The 20,217-nt window shown below is 45.7% G+C and overlaps 1 protein-coding gene across 8 annotated transcripts in view; it reads right to left on the bottom strand.

Annotated features, from left to right (window-relative positions):
* Positions 1-20,217, bottom strand: part of MGAT5 (alpha-1,6-mannosylglycoprotein 6-beta-N-acetylglucosaminyltransferase) — a 327,080-nt gene that overhangs the window by 26,451 nt on the left and 280,412 nt on the right. For all 8 annotated transcript variants that reach the window (XM_077747860.1, XM_077747857.1, XM_077747859.1 and 5 more), the window contains 2 exons: positions 14,519-14,668; positions 4,925-5,071 (listed from right to left, as the gene is read on the bottom strand). In XM_077747860.1, coding sequence (XP_077603986.1) covers positions 4,925-5,071; positions 14,519-14,668 — 297 coding nt within the window. The remainder of the gene's footprint in view (positions 1-4,924; positions 5,072-14,518; positions 14,669-20,217) is intronic.

Raw genomic sequence — 20,217 nt, forward strand, 5'->3', positions numbered from 1 at the left:
TCTAAGCACTTGGAAAATACAAAATGCCGAGCCATTATTATTTTATTCATTTACATTTATTGAGAGTTTCTTAATTTTATGAGTAAGGCATTTTGTGATTCATTATTCCCTTCTGAATGTTTTGCTCCATCCCGTTAATTTATTGAGAACCGTCTGATCTGAGCTACTTCATTGTATATCAATCAGTAAATTTACTGGAGTATAGTTTGTTAAAGTAATGAAAATCTTATTAAATATGAGACATTACTTCAGAGCGGCTATTAAATTTCTAAGGAGAACATGGGTTCTCTTCATGGAAAAAAACCCTGAAGCCAGAGAATTTCTAATGGTTTACAAAATGTCCAAATAATGATTAAGAACCTACTAATGTGTTTCTCAGTATAAAGATAAAAACCCAATTTATATCACATTGAATGTATAACTTGAACCAACCACATTACTTAAGGCATTATGGAACTTTTTCCCTTGAGTGTACATCATGGTTTTAAAAATTGATCCAATATAAAAGACAAAAAAAACCCCAAAACTCTCATTTAGAAACTTAGAGTTTTTTTCTTTTCAAAGCAAAGGAGGGACATATATGCAATTTATATGGATTGATTTATATGGATCAATCGTTGCTTAACTGGAAAGACTAGCAAGGGAGCCAAAAATTGCTTTGTAATTATGTTCACTTTGGTTAAAATTTTTCCATTTGCAGAGCAAAAAGAAAAATTAGTTCCTAGGGATTTTTGACCCTTCGACATTTACAGAATTCTTGATAGCTCTCTCCCAATGAAAAGTAGCTTTGGCCAGAGGGATTTTGTGGCTTTTGTGGGCTGAAAGAGCAGACTGAGTGGCCCACCAGGCCTTGAGGTCAAGTTCACTGGGTCCTCCCAAAGCTGGGTGATGTTGCTGGCTCCCAGCCTGCTCTCCACACTGTCTCCAGCAAAGAAGGGGACAGATATCAGATGGAACCTGCCCTCCTGCATAAAGCAAAGTGACCTTGGTGTTTCGCTGCAGCACATCAACATTCACGCCTCTTAAGTGTGAAACCCCCTTCTCCTCCTTTTCCTTTATAGCAGTTCCTGCACTGTCTCCTTTTCAGTTAACCCAGCACACTCTCTACCTGGCAGAACTCCCTGTTGACACCCTCTCCTTGACGGACTTAGCTACTTCTTTCCATATCAAAATCTGAGCTCCTGGAAGACAGGAAATGGGTCTTAGTAAGTTTCCCCAATGCAGCAGCTAGTATCATGGACCCTGTGGGGACATAACGAGCATTTGTCAATTGACCTTCTGTATCCCAGCCCTCCTATGGGAGCCCAGGACTGACAGTCATCTGTGTGAGCTCACTTGCTGAGCAGTGGCTGAGGATCCCATAGAGCCATTCTAACTAGAGTCTCATTTATGCACTGGTGTCATTATCTAAAGGGATGGGCGGAACCAAGCGCCTGGGGGGGCAGCTCTAATGCCTATTCTCTTTATGCCATGAACAATCAAAGCCCTTCACGATCTCAATGACAAGCAAATTACTAAATGAGGGCAACTGATAGGAAATGATGAATATCCTTTCTTCAATAATTTCATACTGGCTGCTCTGATCTATGTAACATTACGTCATTCGCTGGGAAATAGATTGCGCTTGAGTGTCCTAATTTTTTTTTTTTTTTCAGGAAAAAGCACTCGGTTGTAACAAAGAGTCATCAAAATCTTTAGAATCACCAATAACAAAAAGGTGCCAGTTGCCAATGTAGTCTTAAGATACCTTTGATTGATCACTGCCCAAAGGCTCATATATAGAAATGGCAGTAAAAATCGACAGGTTTCTTCACTTCTCATGTATTAAGAAAAAAATCACAAAGAGGGAAAAAGAAAACCACCTCAGAACCACCAGAATAACTGTTGTAGGCAAGATCCACTGACCCATCGTAAAAATAAATGGGCAAACATTTGAAGAAAGCCAGGATATATGCATCGTTTCAAAATATTTCTTCCATTACAGAGAAAACCAGTAACTTTATAATGAAGAAACCTAGCAGACACTACCGTAACCAAGAACACTACACTAACCAAGAGATCAAGGTTAATACCACCAGCAATTAGACATACTGCTACCATGCACCTCCTGATATGATACACTGAAAAGATCACATCACTTCTCTGTGAGATTCTTGCTAAAAATGTGTCATCTCAAACTAACCATGAGACAACATCCGTCAAATGCAAAGTGAGCCACAGTATACAAAAAGCCGGACAAGTACTCTTTCCAAGTTTAAGGTTGTGGATGACAAGTTATTGAACAATTGTCACAGATTGGAAGAGATTAAGGAGACATGGCAATTAACTGAAACGTAGGGTCCTGGATTGGATCCCTGAACAGCAAAAGGATAGTAGTGGAAAAAATGGTGAAGACCAAATAGAGTTTGTAGTTTAGGTAACACTGTGGTATCAATGCTAAGGTCTTAGTTCTGATTACTATACTTTTGTTATCTGTTGTCACTAGGGGGAGCTGGATGAAGGATGTACCCAAACTCTGTATATTCGTGCAACTTCTCCGTAAGACTGAAATTATTTCCAAATAAATAAAAAGTAAATTCCAACAATTCCACGTGTAGGGTATATGCCCCGAAGAATCAAAAGCAAGAATCCCAGCAGATCCTTGTACACAAATGTTCCCAGCATTATTCACAACAGACACAAAGTGGAAACAACCCAAGCGTTCACTAACAGATGAAGAGATAAATAAACGTGGTGTATCTACACACTGGAATATTACCCAGCCGCTAAAAGGAATGAGATTCTGACACATGCTATGAACCTCAAAAACATTAAGGGAAACAAGTCAGTCACAAGAGAACAAATACTGTATAATTTCACTTACATTAGGTACCCAGAAAAGGTAAATCTAGAGAGACAGAAAATAGATGAGAAGTTGCCAGAGGCTATGGGGAGGGGGAAACTGGGGGAACTGGTGTTTAATGAATACAGTTCTGTTTAGAATGATGAATAGATTTTGTGGGTAGGTGGACACGACTAGCTGCACACAACTGTGAATACACTTCATACAAGTGACCTGTACACTTAAAGTGGTTAAAATGCTAAGTTTGAAATATGTATATTTAATCGCAAAAAAAGGGAAAAAGGAAACAAAATTACAAACAATTACTGCAACGTGGGCAGAACTTCAGAGATTTCATACACCTAAATTAAGATGTATGCATAATTTATCAGCCCAAATTTTCTGTCCCAAACTCCACTGTTTCAAGTAAGTCGTTACACCCCTGTCCGTTACAGAGACTCCTAGAATGAGATGTTCTCACTGCAGCAGGGCATCTTCTCAAGCCTTCCCGGGAACGAGCTCTTCAGTGCCAGGCTGGACGCTCTGAGTCTGTGCCCTGGCGCCTCCCACAGCACCTGGCACACAGGGGTGGGTAGGTATTGCTGAGGAATGAGTTCCCTGACAGGAACCACTCGCCCACATGCAAAATTCAAATTTATTTGAGTAGCAGAAGGAAAAGCAAGCATGCAGGCCAACACACACACAGTTAAGCCTTGTCAGAGGCTGTGTGGGTCACAGGTTCTTCTTTCTGGGCGTCTCAAAAACTTATGGATCTCTTCCTCCATCCCCTCTGGCCCTTTCACCACCGACAGGGAGGGTAAGAGAAGAGAGCTCTCAAAATAATCAGCTCGGTGAATCGTTAAGATCTCTGAATGATCAAAAACAATGATCATGGAAAATGCATTTCATGTTTTCTTTTTTTTTAGAGGGGTGGTGGTCAGAAGAATCGACTTGGAAAGGCTTAAAAGCAGCAGAGCTGAAAATCTCATGCTTTAATAACAGTGCTGCTGGGGCGCACGGGTGGCTTGGTTGGTTAGACATCCAGCTTCGGCTTAGGTCATGATCTCATCGTTCCTGGGTTCAAGCCCCGCGACTCTGTGCTGACAGGTAGGAACCTGGATCCTGCTTCTGATTCTGTGTTTCCTCTGTCTCTACCCCTTCCCAACTCATGCTCTGTTTCTCTCTCTCAAAAATAAACATTAAAAAAATAAAATCTTAAAAAAAAATAACAGCGCTGTTATACTGCAGTATGTTATGGGTGGCCACCTGTGTCGTCCCCCAGGAGAAGGCCCCAAATGACAGGGGAGATCTCAAGGACCCTAGCTCGCAGAGGCTTCCTCCTCGTGAGCAGCCCACAGAGCCACAGAAATAGTAAGAAAATCAATCTTACGGTTTCTTGCACACACCTGTTTCTGACTAGATACAGAAACACCCAGCTTGATCACTCACATGCTCTAAATGACTTCTTTATTGCCCCACATCGAATCCAACTGCCTTCAGTAGTGATTCATCACCCACTGTGGATTTTCAAGAGGATCTCTGAAAGCAATTCAAATAAGGCTTCTGCAAACAGTGTGAGCACAGGACGGTGCCTCCTCATGGCGGCCGAAAATACCAGGCACACGACTTCAGCCTCCCACGGTATGTCTTGTCTCTCAAGGTTGACAGTTAAGGACCCTACGGCTTAGCCTTTATTCCCCACAGCCCATCACGGGAGCGGGTTCTTCAAAAATACACATTAGCCAGTTGATTTCCTTATTCAATAAATTCTAAACATTCAGAAGGTCAGAGCCTAACTACTGAGAAGGCTGATGATGTCTGTGTGCATCAGGACAGGGCTGACGCAGAGTGGAAAATGCCACAGTTCGCAGAGGGACAACTGTCTGCAAGGCCTGCCTGAGCCACCACCAAGTTAGGAGACGGCTTCGGCCATTCCTCACTGAGCCCCTGATCCTCCTCCTCCGCCTTCCAACTATGTCCAATGAGGTTGATGATACCTATAGTCCCAGGTGAGGGGGGTCTGAATGGGCCCCTAGCACTAAGTAGCTAGTATTCATATTGTTGAAAACTAGAATGATTTTTTTTTTAAGTATAGATGCTTACCTCTCTCAGTGTCGGCTTGCCAATGAAAAAGTCTGTGTTTTTGCTGCTTTTGGGTGGGCTGAATTTGGGATTCAGAAAAGCACATCCATTTGCGATGGCCTCCAGGGGAGCTGGGCCCTCATAAGGGAAGCCGAGTCCAACAAACAACTGTAAGACAGAAAAGCATACCATATATAAACACATCAGTCAGGACGGACATCCCTGAATCACAGGGGGCTCTTCTGTGCTTCATCCCCATGTGGAAGCCTCAGAGACTCTGGAAGGTTCCCAGATGCTGGGTGGTGGTGAAGAGAAGGCAGCTCATGTCAGGAACTGCAAAAACAGGACCAAAGTCCTTTACAGGCTCATGAAGCTGCTCAGCTCATTATGTTCTCCTCCTCTGTAAAAAAACAAACAAAGAAACAAACAAACAAAACCAAAAAGTAAAGAAACAAGCGTGGGGGTGTGTGTGGGGGAGGTGGGCAGTTGAGGGGGTATGGAGGCAGGGGTATTTAAAAGAATAAAAAACAACAACAACCGAGACCCAACAATAATCTTTCTGTAACTCACCAGGAGACATGACTGGAAAAACACTTGCTTAACTAAACAGAAGGTTTCTTCATTGAACCAAAGGAACAACAGGCCCTTTCAGTGATGCTGGGTGGAGGGACAGAAAGGTCATTTGGCGGTTTGATTACAGTTCAAACGGAGCTGCTTTAAAATGATGGTAGGTCAGTAAACACAGGTTTTCATAAGGGGGTTTTCACGGGGGGGCACGGACAACTTTGTTTATATCTCCCTCTCAGTGGAGGGGAGAGGGTGCTGAGTGGCTAGATGGGCAGCCAGCACACCGTGTGCTTTCCCAACGGCAGACAATAGATGGCGGCAGAAACACACTCTTCGAGTCCTCGCGCAAACTGTAGCTCAGAGCTGCTGGGACAAAGGGGCCTTGCTGCAGCTCCCTGGCAGTGATTCCCGGGTCCAAAAATGAAACAGCATCTCAGGGAAATGCCTCACTGCATCTCCTCCCCTGGGGACCTTTCACGCTGCTGGAGGGCTGTCAGCTGTTGATGGCAGGGTCCAAGTGTGGGCTTGGTGAGATGGGAGATCTCCCTACCACAGCAAGGCGCCAATGCTGAGATCACTCCCGCCTCCAGAGGCACATCAATTGCCAAAGGATAACTGAGCCCCAGGGCATCGTTTCCTTCTGCAGTCACTGAGGAACACCCACATGGCCAGGCCCCCTGAGAAGGAAGGATATTGGTGAACTGAATGTATTGCATGCCTGATTCTCCCTTCCTGGGGCCCTCTCCCCAGCAGTTCTGTCTTTTGCAGCTGCTAAAATCAACGGTTACTTAGAACGGTTCCGTCTGGGGAGACCGGGGTCCAGGCTGCCAGGTTCCCTGGGCACCAGTGAGCGATGCAGAAAGTATGTGCTGGGCACTCAATTCCAGGACTGAACACTGAGCATGGTGCCCGCTGGGCATACTGGAGAATCACAGAGCCCCCACAGGCATTTTTCTGGGACAAGAAACAAAATCTCAGGTTTTCTGGGTAGACTCCCTATCCTATGACTGGATGGTTTTTTGCATGAAACAGGGTAGTTAACCCTGCCTTCCCCCCACCTTTTTTTTTTTTTTGCTTGTTTTGGAGAAATAACCTGGAAACTTTGACATGACCAAATATACCATCAGGGACATCCACTGGGTAAACTGAGGAGAAAGGCTCTGAGTGGTCAGCAGAGCTCCCACTGTTGGCTGCGGGCACTTCCCCTGAAGCAGAGCCACTGGAGACACGGGGGTGAGGAACACTGTGTTAGCAGGAGCCTGGAAGATAGATGATTATAAGGGGCATCTCCACCACCATTTGGAGGCCCTGTTTTTGGATCTTATTTATTCTTGCTAAGTAGCTGAAAGGAGAGAAATTATCAGAAAGAACTTAAGTGTATCAGGTGTGACCTGAGCATGTGGCTCGGGGGTGCGGAGGCAGGGAGCGTGCCTGACAGCAGCAGAAGAAATGGAAGGCAAGAGTGGGAAGGACTAGTCCCGAGAGATCACAGCTCCGTTAAATATGAAGACTCCAGGGTTACCATCCTTCAGGCTTCAGAGCTCTGTGATCTGCTCCCTATCAGAGTTTGCGGAAGATCTCTCCAGGGGAGAGATGATCTCTCTCAGGTGGTGGGTGGGTGCAGGAAAGCCCAAGGCTTCCCGATCCTTGTGAGTCTGAGAAGAAAAGTGCAGGAAGATGCAGACAGGGGTCTCTGTGGGTTCAGCCAGAGAGACCTGGAGCCCACCGTGAGTCCTGACCTCTGAAAATCAGGCCCTGCCATAAAGTGCTGATACCTTCATCAACTCTAAATTGCAAAGAACTTTGGAGGAAATGCGGAAAGCACAATGATTGTCTACTTAAACAGAAAATCCTGGAAAAAAAATTTAATTAGCTCCTTCAGACCAACCAATCTGAACCCATTAATTAAAAGGATTTGAGGCTGTTGCTTAACGGAGTTGAATGTGACCTAGGTTTAATTATATCTGACTAACAATTTGCACCATCTCTGCTGCCCTGCTGGCATCGAAATATCTCAGTACACATAAAGTAAACATTTTGGGCTAACTCTCCAAAGCCTCACAATTTTAGAATGAAGCTTAAGCAAATACCATACAATTTCTTGGCAATGAGTTTTCTCGTCACACTAATTAGGATTGCAGGAAATGCACGACTTGGAAACACCAAAATAACAATTCTTCATCACGTCTGTCAATAAGTGATTTTTTCCTGCTTCCTCTGTACTCATTACCTGTGACATTATAATGGAGCAGATGTATTAAGGTCAAATAGCACACTTGAGGCTTGAATCACAAAAGGGTAGGCAGAGAGAGTTCATCACCGCCAAATAACATCCCATGAACTTCTGAGTGCCATGGCCTTGCCACACGTTGGTGCCTTTACCACACTCAATATGCTTTCCTTTAGTCCCCAGCTTCCACTGTAGCGTGGGGGCGACACACAAGAATGCATCCAAGCACAGAGGTTTAACTTTTCAAGAGGCAACTGTGGATATTTTATTTATACTTCATCTGGCCTTCAGATGCCCAGAATCTAATGAGGCTATCCCAGATGACAGAACATCCTCATGGCTGCAACTCTGCCCCACCAATAAGCATTTTTTTAAAAAGTTTTTAAATGTTTATTTTTTTTTATATTTGAGAGAGAGGGAGAGGGAGAAAGAGACAGTGTGTGAGCAGGGGAGGAGCAGAGAGAGAGAGACAGAAAGAGAGAGAGACAGAATCTGAAGCAGGCTCCAGGCTCTGAGGAGTAAGCACAGAGCCCGACACAGGGCTCCAACTCATGAGCTGTGAGATCATGACCTGAGCCAAAGTCAGATGGTCAACCAACTGAGCCACCCCGGTGCCCTCAATAAGCATTTCTAAACCCAGGACTGACACACTCTAAAATTAAATTTTTGAAGTAATACGAAGAACGGATGCAGCACACAGATTTTATTCACAGCACGGGATTGGGACCTTCCTATATGTTGACAAATGATTCAGTAAAACCACTTGGAATCTTATTATTCTGTGTGAAAGGAGAAAGAGAACTGTTTTAAACCTTTAACTGGAGGAGTTAACATGGAATCCTTTCAACATGTATAAAGGTGGTTCTTAGGAAGACTCTACATGGGTTTAGTCAGTTTCCAGTCACTCGTGATGGGGAACATCAGGATAACCCAAAACAGAAGACACACTCTCACTCAAACTAGTCAGCTTCTCTGACTAGTTTGAACTGGCTAAAATGATGGAGTGGCTCAGGAGGGAGTTTGAGAAACCAATCAATTTCAGCTTATCCAATAAATTGAATACTGGCACAGTGATCGGGGCAACGTGGTGACTAACTGTACAGGGTCTAACTGAGGCAGACCAAAGTTCAGATCCTGACTGGCTCACTTCCTAGTCCTGTGACTAGGGGAAAGTGTTTTCCGCCTCTTCCTATGGATTATCTGAGGTCCATTTATTACATATTCTCTCCACCTATGGGACCTGAGTCAAGGTCATGCAAGCTCTCTAAACTATCTATTCATATGTGAAATGGTGAAAATCATAGTTCTTTATTTCATGGGGCAGCTGTGAGGCTTAAGTGAGATATTTCACAGACATGATATATTTCAAAGTTTGGAACTGAAGTAAATGTTCAGTGAATAGTAGTCCAGATTCAAATCCAGATTCAACTTCATGCAGCTGCACGTACATGACCTTGTATTGCTTAGCTGGGGTTTAGGTTGCCTGAGTTGTGGTTGTGGGTTTTACAAGATGTTCAGCACCTGCCTGAGTATTTATGGATTCTCACCGTTTCATAAGGTAGCTGGAGTTTTTTTAAAAAAAGGGGAGTGACATCCACCAGAAGAGTAAGTAGACATGGTTTATGGTGACTGCCTCATTCAAAGGCCAGTCCCTTGCACTACTGCTGAGCCTTACTTGTTTATTCTTCATAGAATGATTGGGAATCCCTGGATTTGGGGTAATAGGTATACATTTTCTATCTTTAAAAAGAATCCATACGATGGCGGAGCGTGGAAGAAATATGTTCTCCTGAGAGGTTATGCTTTCATGTGTCCCGAAGGGGCCCTTTCTGGACATGTGTCTTCCCTTTTGCATTTGATGCTGAAGAAACAGAATAGTGGCCAAAATCTCTTCCATACAGGTTTGGCTATACCCTCTCATGGGCTGCCCAAGCCACTCACCTAAACTATAAGAAGATTCTCTTATGAAGAGCTAGAAAGGCAAGAGACAAGACAATGACACTTGTCAAGTATGTTTAAGTGCCTACAGTGTGTCAGAGTCGGCTGCGATGTCAGAGGCTATTTCCTGGAGACCAGCTCACTGGGAAGACTCCCAGATTATCCTTGTTACCTAAGTAGCCTTTCAGAAATAAAACAAAACACAAACAACATATCAAAACCAAAAGTTCATACACTTCAGTCATTTGGAAGCCCCAGTCCATAATCCAATGTGTTGCAATTTGCACTATATATGCATTAACTTGGAGATGGGGGTAGGGGGTAAGCAAATATTTGGATAAATTGATAACTGTGGATGCTGGCCATCTTCTGCCATGCCAGCACAAAATGTTTACCATTAGAAGGCGTGAGGCAACACAACAGGCCTATTCACGTCACATTAAGGATGGGCTCTCATGGTACCGAGATCAGAGGACTTTTACGATAAGAGATAATTCACGGAGAGGACATAGGTGAGGGGGAGGGAAAATGGCTGTTACTGCCGTATAAATCCCTGTGGTCATGTGCACCATGGTGACACAGATGTGCCGTGTTAAAATGTGGCTGATCATTAGCTCCTGTCTTCCAGAGCAGGCTCATCCTCTTATATGAGTGGCTTCACAAGTGATGGTGTAACATTTTACACGACTAAATGGTTGAGCCTGCCCATAGCATCCCAGAAGTTTTACATCAGTTTACTATCTTTTATTATTACTACCTCTACCTGTGCACTTTTCACATTGCTAGAGTACCCAGTTACCCTGCTGGTCTCCTCTCCCACGCCTGTACACACTTCGTGGGCAAAACTCCTTAGTCATCCCTATAGCAAGAATGCCTGGAATGAGGCCTGGAATGTATTCAGTAGGGAAAATGAGCAAAAGAAAAAATACTAATAGATGAAATCTTTCCAGCAACCAAGTATCTGTGAGGATGAGGAGATGCTGAATGTTTTTGTGTGTATTTGAGTGTGCAGATGCGCTTTTGTCCTTGAAGTCAGAGCAATGACTGAATCATCTCGCTACAACTGCGCCTTGTCCATACATGCGTGGGAGGGAAAGAGGGAGAGAGGATTACATGTGTATATAAAATGTTGTCCCCATCTGGCTGGGATGGGAATAACTTTAGATACTGGCCATGAGGATGAAGCCTCCTCGACTGTCTGAGGGCGAATACTTCAGCATCTGAGATGGAAGACAGACTGCTCTGTCAGCAGGTAAGCCCTTGGGCTCTCGCTCATGGCCCACACCTCTGTGATGTGTAAGCAATTTCGTGGAGAGGCAGGCACGGGGTGTCAGAAGGACGGTGTCACTCGCTGTGGAAATCTTGGAGATTTAGGTGCATGATTCACGAGCAAAGCAAGAGCTCACTCTTTCGGGCATGGTCCCAAGATCCCAGATGGCTAATGGATTTCATCTTGACTCTTTTCTTCATTCGTTTTATAATTATCTGAAAGCCTTCTACAAGCTAGGCACTGTTCTAGACATTGAAAATGCACCTGTAAACAGATCAAGAAAGGCCCTCTGCCATCATGGAGCTGCAGAAGAGTCTGGTTCCATGGGTGGTGGCCCTGGATGTTTGAGAGACTGTGCAACCACATCCAAGCTCATGGGAAAAGTCATGGTTGATGGGGGTGGTGGTGGTGGTGGTGTAAGACCTGGGGATGGGATGGAAAAGGGGCAGTATATGCTGTATAGCCTCCAATCCTGCCCAGGCTTCTAGGTGAGTCCCACAGCTAAGCTGCTGAGCTGACATGGTAGGTAGGGAAACAGGTCATAACCCACTCGAGTGCTGGAGGGTGAATGGCCAGAGGCTTGGGGAGCGAAGGGTAACACCATGGACAGCAGCAGCTTTCCCCCCTTGTTGCCGCAGCCAGAATTGGCTCTTGGCTTTCACTGCAGAGAAGGAGTTTCTGTTGTGGCTCACTCCAAATGCACCTCCAATCTAATGCAGGATGGGAATGCCTCATACTATAAGGAGCTTCCCCATGGTTAAGATGGGGGAGGAGGCGGACATGAAGAGGTTAAAAATAGGAATAAGAAAGAAATCACAGTAAAAGCGATGAGGACTTAACCCCAAAAGTAAAAACCTGCCACCCTGTGTTGGCTTAAACCACACTCCCGGAGTCTGCTGGACTGAAAGCCTCGTCCATGGTCCTCTGATAAATAATTAATTCATCCAAATTTATATACCTATTAGAAGAGTCTTTTAGATTCAACAACTTCCTGGCTCTTTTAGTCCCAATTTTAGTGTCACAGCAAATTCCTCCATCTTCATAGGCTCCCCACGTGCTGAGGACACGTGGGCCCTGGTGGCATGCCTGGCCAAATACTGCTGAGCCAGGGGTTTCCTGGGCCTGGGTGCAGGGCTTCAAAGACGTCTCATAAAGACAAATAATGAATGAGGAGCTGATTCAACATCAATCAGTTCAACCCATCTCCAAACCTGAAGGAGCACCAGACTCGCTTTCCTCTCCAGTGAGCCCGAGGAGTGTGTGAATCCCATTCGTTCTACCGACATTTGCTTCTCTGTATCTCCAGTTCTCCACTTTCAACGTGGATCGGAATAAATCGCTTTTAAATTGCTCAGAGACACAGAGGAAGGAGTTAGAGGCAGAAAGGGTTATAAATGCAAAGCCTGACTGGTCTTTAGTGTCATTAATTCAAAGCCCAAGATCCATTCATTTTAGTGCCTGCTGCTGTGTCCTGGGTTTAAGGGGAGCCTCAGCGATACAGCGCCTCATTTCCATCATATTTGCCAACTGTTTTAGCCATAATTCCACTCGGAGTGCTTTCATATATTCTAGTCAGACAAACAGGCAATACAAAATGGGATCAGTGACATACTGTGAAGGCACCCGTTTTTCAAGGATAAATAGACACCCCTCACGCTCAAAATTGAGGCTGCAGTCCTTGGCTGTTAGGCAGTCTCTAACATCACGGCCTGGATATTCCGGGCCTCTGCTCTTTTCCTCGCTGGGACATCAGTGGCCTCCGCTTTGGCCTCTTTCCCGTTCTCTGACAGGGTAAATGGATGGTGTAGGTAAGTCAGGGTTCTTTTAAGATTTCCAAGGCTGAGTAAGACATTCACGAGGCTGGGTTAATAGGAGCGCGAGACAGTAATGACACACTGTTGAGAACCCGCGCTGCTAAATGTAATTTTAAAGAGGCTCGAGCTTTTTCCACCAGCTGATGTGGGGAGAAGTAAAATGAGGCAAATGGCAAAAATAGCATTGCCACTAAAGGGCCCGGACATTCTAACGATTCTAAAATGTCATCCTGAGACAGAAAAAGAACAGAAAGCCGAGAGTGCAAAGTGGGGAACGCACTTCACTCTGGGGTTGCCACACACGGTCATCGGAATACAGATGACCTTGTAAGGAAAAGAAATCTTAATTAATACAAACCAGATCTTTGGCCAAGGAGAGAGATAATTCATCCACCTATTTTATTCATGGCATCACACAAATGACTTGCAGATAGAAAAGGACCAAATGTGGGCACATATGGAGAAACTGAGGCAGGAAGGAAATGCATGTCCAGTTGGAAGGGGAGTGTCCATTAAGCATTCTTCAGTTTGGGTGTTTATTCAGGTACCTCGAGGGACTAACTGAGCTTTAATTTACAATAAATAAAATTTCATGTGAAAGGGTCACCCACCCCAGGCAAAGTCAGTAACTGTGAGCAAGCCAAAGGCTCTAGCCTACTCTCTGCTGTTTAAAATGAAGTTAACAACAGGACCTTCCCCATCTACGGCTTTGGGCTGTTGTGAGAGTCAAACAAGGCAGCGTGCGTGAATACACTCTCCCAAATCCGAGTATCACACAATGATAAAAAAAATCGCTATTAAGCCAGAGAGTCTCTCACCCACTCAGCCTCCCTGCTACCTTAAAAATGAAAACACAGCCAGTCACGGCCCAGAACTGAGAAATTCACTGTTGGTAATAAGCTGCCCTGTGTTTCGAGGCAGGGCTCACCCTGGTGTTCTTATTCTTGTATGCCTCGCACCACATCTGGCCCTTCAAGGCCAAACTCTGGTTTATTGGCAAGTCCCCCAACATCACTTTCATGGCAGAATTACAGGCACTGGTTCAAAACAGCACATTCATCACACCACTCAAATAGACCTCCCTCCGTGGTTCCCCGGCCCTGGGGTCTATGCCTGGGACAACCAGCCCCTCACCAAATGCTACCCCCCACCATTTCCCGGCAAGAGAGCAGCCGGGCGGCACTGTGGCTTGCTCTTGAATGTATTCTCTCTGTCTCCAGCACTTAACCCTCCTTCTTGTGTGTCCTGGGTACCAACCTTCCCCCACCCCGCCAATTGTTCATCTCCTACATCTCTCACGGTGCCCTCCCTGCTCCCAGAGCCTGAAGGGACTCTTTCCCCTTGTGAACTTCTTCAGTGTCCAGTACAAGTCTGTGAATGAAAAGGTGAAATATAAAGCCACTTGGTGGCTCGATTCCTTGAACAGGGCTGATTAAAGAGGTGGGGAGCCGAGCATCCCAGGCTTGCTGTGAAAGATGCTGATTTATCACAAGGTCTGACCCACAAGACAGGCCCTTCCCTTTTCTGTCTGCCACAGTATCACCCCCACCCCTTGCTTAATGCCTGGCACGGAGTACGTCCCTGGTTAAGTCCACTTTAAACTGCAGCAACCTCTTTCTGCAATTCACTAACTTTTAAGCTACAGCTGAGGTGAAAACCTCTGCCCAGAAATGACTTCATCAGCTATGGCAGCATTGAAAAGACAGCATGAGAGATTCTGATCCCATTTTCAACACCAACGGAAACCACCTGTACACATCGCTGATGGATTTTTTAAAAAATTAATGTAAACCTACCTTGGTTTCTCGGAGAAGAAACTGAAGGTCCCGTCCACTCAGGATGCCATGGTTTTTCACATAACTGGGAATATTCTTCGTGCTGGAGCCATAAACAGTCGCGTGTACTTCCATGTACGTGTGAATAATGTCCAAGTAGATTTTCTTATTCTAGAGAGGGGACACAAGGGACAGGCATTTCTTTTTTCTTTTCATCCTTCTAACAACCTGTCTCATAGCTGGAGGCCACAGAGATGGAGTTCTTAATATGGAAACTGCAGGAATCGGGCAATCTAACCCCTAATATTTCTTTCAAAAGTAATGTGCCTGAATTTTGAGGGCAAACAGAGTCGTATCACCCCTGTACAACTCTGTAAGGAAGAACAGACAATACAGCAATATATTACTGAATACCAATGATAGATCAAGGCCAATCATTTTTTTATTTTTATTTTTTTTTAAGTTTACTTATTTTGAAAGGGGGAAGAGAGAGAGAGAAAGATAAAGAGAGAGGGAGGCAGGCAGGGAGAGAGAGAGATGGAGCATGAGTGCGGCGGGGCAGAGAGAGGGAGAGAGAATCTCAGGCAATGTGCTGTCAGTGCAGAGCTTCATGCAGGGCTCGAACCTATGAACCGTGAGATCATGGCCTGAGTCAAAAGCAAGAGTCGGAGGTTTAATCGGCTGAGCCACCCAGCAGCCCCTCAAGGCCAATAGTTTTAAAGTATTATCCTCGGTTTGTAAATTATCAGGGACCCAACACTTTGCATTTGGCTCCTGTGCCTTATGGGGGAGGAAGTTTGGGGAAGGAAAGCCCAGAGAAGGCAATCAGTTGGACTGAAATATTTAGCTGGAGATGCTAAGTTGTCCCTGAGGAATGCAAACATCCCCAGCTCTTGCCAATATTTCTAGTTACGATGAACGCATGTTGTCAGAGTGGATCCCACCTAGTTTGGATGCGCGGAGAGGAGGGTTTCCCACACTATACATGGATTGGCTCTGTAGCTGGAGAGATCATGAGAATAGCCAGGTAGACAAAAATGTAAGAAAGATTAAATGTAAACTCTGATGAACCCTGAAACATTCAAAAGTAGTTTTATTTTTATTAGAAGCAAAACAAAACCTCTTTTCTGCCCTGAATTTCGAGGCACATTTTCTAAATCAAAACCACCTGTGAAGCAGAAGCGACTTACTTTCCCTTCGTCTCCACATTTCCGTGCGACTAAGGAGCACAGGCTCGATTTGGTAGGTTGTGCTTTTTTTTTAATTTGAAAAATTCAAGTTCTGTAATGTTTTCCAGTTGTATAAAAGTGGGACAAGTTTTTTCCCCCCATTCTCAGCCCATTTTCACACACTCCAGGAAAATGTATTAATAGCCAGTTTTATGACTAAAGATCGTCAGGGATGTAGGGGTGTGGGGTCAGCAGCCACAGAGCTCAGAGAAGGGGAAGGGGCTCTCAGGCGGGGAGGGCAGCAGCACTCTTCTGCCTCCTCACAGATTTCTGAGCTGGATTTGGGGTCTGCCCTCTGCCAGGCACTGCCCTGCCCTGGTGGAAAGATTACATAGGATGCTCAGTTTTGTGGGACACAAGTTTCAAATCCCATATCAAAAGTCTTCATGGCTGCTCTTGAATGCTGACAAAAACTGAGGACTGATGGATGTAGGGGGAGGGGGGAGGGGCATGGAGGANTTCATGGCTGGAAAAACAAACCTAGTTGCCATTCTCCACTTTATGCACCAAGATGATTTTGTTCAGAATCAACCAAGTCCATGCCTGCCCCCTAATGCACGAATAAAATGAACACGTGGACTGAAAGTGTAATTTCATGCCATGTTTGGTATGGCTGGAAGATGCTAAAATTCATCAGGTCAGAGATGTATACCCTTGAATTACTGCAGAGGTGACTAGAAACAGCTTCATAAACCATGGCTTCCTACTTGTAGCTTGAATCAAATGTAGGATCACCTCCCTGATGTAAATTACCTTGAGGAGTTCTATGACACAGGTCTTGTGCCACACGTACTTGCTAATTCCTGTCCCCACAAAACCCTTCTCAGGGAGTCCAACCTTATCCACAGCCCCCGGTACAGGGATGGAATTCAGTAACCCTGCCCCCTGACGCTGCTGACCAGCCCAGGGTGTGCCTGATCCAAGGACGACCCATCTCCAGGGTGGCCAGGAGCCCAGGGCAGTGAGGCCAGGCTGAGGAGGATGAGCGGAGCCAATAGGAGCCTCTCTCAGGAGCTCAGAATCCTGTACACACACAGATTACTGCCAGATGGCTGTGGGGTACAGAGCCAAAAGGTCACTCAGTGTTGGAGTCTGGGTAATTATGAGCCAGATACAAGTTCTGAGGAAGCCAGCTGCCAGTTTTGGGGGGTGGAGGTAGAAAGAGAGCCAGATGAGAGCTGAAAGGAGGAAAGGGGAAGACTGAGCCAGACAGTTGGTAATAACAGGGACCCAGAAAGAGACGGAGACCTAGACATCACCCCTCTACTCACGATACTGAGAGAGGGCACGGGGCGGGGAATGGCGAGACAGAATGACAAAAAAAAAAAAGCAGAAGCAGAGAAGAGAGAAAACCTGGTCCCACTCTGTCCACAGCTGTTCCCTATCCTAAATTTCCCAAATCTTTCTGGATCCTTCCAGTAATAATCACAGCAGCTGCCCATACTTTTCCCCACCCCACACTTTGCTTGAGCTACTCTGGGTGGATTCCTATCACCCAAAAGGAGGCCTGTCAGGACATCTTGTTGGGCTTTTGTTCAGGGACCCGGCAGACTTCTCTCCTTTAAGCAAAAAGAGACATATCCTTGTGAAAAGCCAGCTGCTAACTAGTGAAGAGAGGCGAAAGGCCCTTGAACTAGGTCTGCAGTGAGTGACAAAGGAGAAGAGCAAATGGCCCACTTGGTTCCTGTCCTGGAGAACCCTCGAGACAGACAGGCACATGACTGGGACTCCCGGACCGGATGCCTGAGGAGTGAGCGATACACAGATACAACACATGTATCGCCATCAATCCCAGAAGAGGTTGGGGCTCCTTGAAATACAACGAGGGGGCAAGCTCAGAGGCATATGCAGAGGCTAATAATAACGTCTGTGAATTTATTAACAGTAAGGCCTGGTCAAATCTGAAAGGAGGAATTGCGTTCAGAGCAGATTTATGTGATTTCAGGAACGAGAACATCAAATGGGTTATTAGAGGAAAACAAATGTTTCCAACATACTCCAAGCTTTGAAGCTGGCCTGAAAACCAGGTGATTCACCTCAGGCCTCTTGTTGCCGCTTGTCAAGAGTTCCACAGAAATGTGCCGAGGGTGACTCATGCCGTGGGTCCCAGCTAAAGGTGCACGGGCAGCCCTCACACCGAGTGGCTGCCCTTCCCAAAGGTGCTGCTCACTGGATGTCACAGGAGCCCGAGGAGCTGACGCCAGCTTAGGGTCATTGCCAGAATTTCAGGCTCACATATCCAATGCCTCCTGACCCTGGTGGTCTTGGTGTGCTGTTCCCACTTCCCACTCAACAGGGCCAAAGGGCAAGCCATTCCCCGAGGTTCCCTGACTGGCACCCCGCTGTGTGCTCCTGACCTCAGGATGGCCGTCAATCTGCACTAGACTCCTTAGGTACCTGCACAAGAATTACCCATCACTAGACACATCAGCTTCGTCTCCCCCTCTCAAGGCCTTGATCCTTGCTCATCTGGATCGTGCCAGGATTAATACAACTGTCATCCTCACAGGTCTCCCTGGGGCTCGAAAAGGCTACGCACCTTGTCCAAGACTTCTACAGGTGAGCAGCGGCTTTGGGACCGAACCCCAAACAATGGGTATGGCTCAAGGTCCCTTGTTAAGCATGCAAAGCGATTCTCTGCATACAGACAATGTTCTCACATACAGACTTTGTAGTGAAGTATGCACAGGATGACACACCCTAACTTCTGGATACAGAGTACTGAGGAGGTAGGGAGGGTGTAGGGAGGTAGACAGCGCTTCAGTGATATTTGTAATATGTGATTTCTCTGTTAAAAACTGCAAAACATTGGGATGCCTGGGTGGCTCGGTTGGTCAAGCATCTGGCTTGATCTGGGCTCAGGTCATGATCTCGCGTATTGTGTCCAGCGTCAGGTCTGGCACTGACAGCTCAGAGCCTGCTTGGGATTCTCTCTCTTCCTCTCTCTCTGCCCCTCCCCTGCTTGTGCATGCTCTCTCTCTAAAATAAATAAAATTTTTTTTTTTAAAAATCACAAAATATTAACATCTATAAATCTGGGTAGTGGGTATGTGGTATATCAGATAATTAAATTAGAAAAATTTAAATAGATGCAATCAATAAAAAACCAGAAACCAGTCTGTATGACGTCAAAGGCTGCGCCACTGCCCTGTCACTGGAAGGCTCAGTTCTTGCCATGAAGAGGTTCAAGCTATCTCCTCCTTTCTTGATGTACAGTGCTAACTTCTGTGCTTAACACATAGGGTGCTGATGTTTTTTAAATTAAGCATGGCCCTGCCTGCCTTTCCCATCCCACAGGAAGGGCAAGAGCCGGGAGGGGCATGTGTAGGGGTGAGGATGTTTTCCAGCAGGTCCCTCCCTTCCCTTATTTTGGAAATCCAGGCCCAGGGGAGGTACTACCATGGAACTGAGCGTCCTGTTGATCCGAGAACTGGATTCAGATCACTCCCTAGAAAGCTTTCCGTCTCTGACCTAAAAGACCAAGGTCAAAGAAAATTACTTGCTCACCTACAAATTACTAAGATGCAGTCAGAAGCATCTCGTACTGAGTAACACACCGCGGCGGGCCCCCGCCCCTCTCGGGGGCTGAGAGAAGTGCCTCCAGAAATGTCTCCAGTCTCAGCCAAGCAACTTGGACCCCGAGAACTGTCAGCCTCTAGTTCAATTTAAATTCCCATTAAAAACAACCAATCAAACCGATTAAAATTCAAATCTACCTAAAACCATTTGGAGGCAGAGGGGAGGGGAAATGCAAAGCAAATGGAGTGAACATGCCGGGATAAAGGAACCGTGTTTTCAGTGTGACTGTGGCTGGAGGCAGATGCATTTTCAGAACCGGTAAGAAGATATTCAGAGCTTAAACAGAGAGCATTAGGAAAACAGTTCAATCTAAAGCAATACTCGGGCCACTTTGCAGCAGGGGGAGAGGCAGAAATTACAAGTGTGGAGTCAAGAGCGCTTTCCCTTTCTAGACAGTGAATTCAGAGTACAGGAATGTTCTTTGGCAAATGTCAGTATTCTGAACTTTTGGCTGAAGTGATATTATATAGTGTTCTCTCCAGCAACACCCCTGCTCTCTGCTGCAGGCACATCCATCTTTTCTCCTGGACTCTAACTCCCTTCCTCTACGTGATCACCTTGTGACCTGTCATTAAATATATATATTACATATTTCCTCCCAGGGTCATGGGATCGAGCCCTGCATCAGGCTTCACGCTTAGCCTGGCTGAGATTTTCTCTCTCCCTCTACCGTCTCCCTGGCTCATATGCACTCTCACTCTCTCTCTCAAAACAATGATTAATATTAATAGAATATTAAAAAATATTATGCAGCCCTGCCCAGAATTCATTGGTACAAAGAAAACACCTGGTGAGTGCTGAGCCAGTGAGCGTCCTTCCCAGGAAGAGCTGACAGGTGTGGAAGAGCCAGTCTGTCTGCAGACCCCACGCAGTGAGCGGCAGAGCCTCACTGCTGCAGCCTGCACATGGAGG

This window comes from Crocuta crocuta, unplaced genomic scaffold (genome assembly GCF_008692635.1).
Source record: "Crocuta crocuta isolate KB4526 unplaced genomic scaffold, BGI_CrCroc_1.0 scaffold427, whole genome shotgun sequence".
NCBI lineage: Eukaryota > Metazoa > Chordata > Mammalia > Carnivora > Hyaenidae > Crocuta > Crocuta crocuta.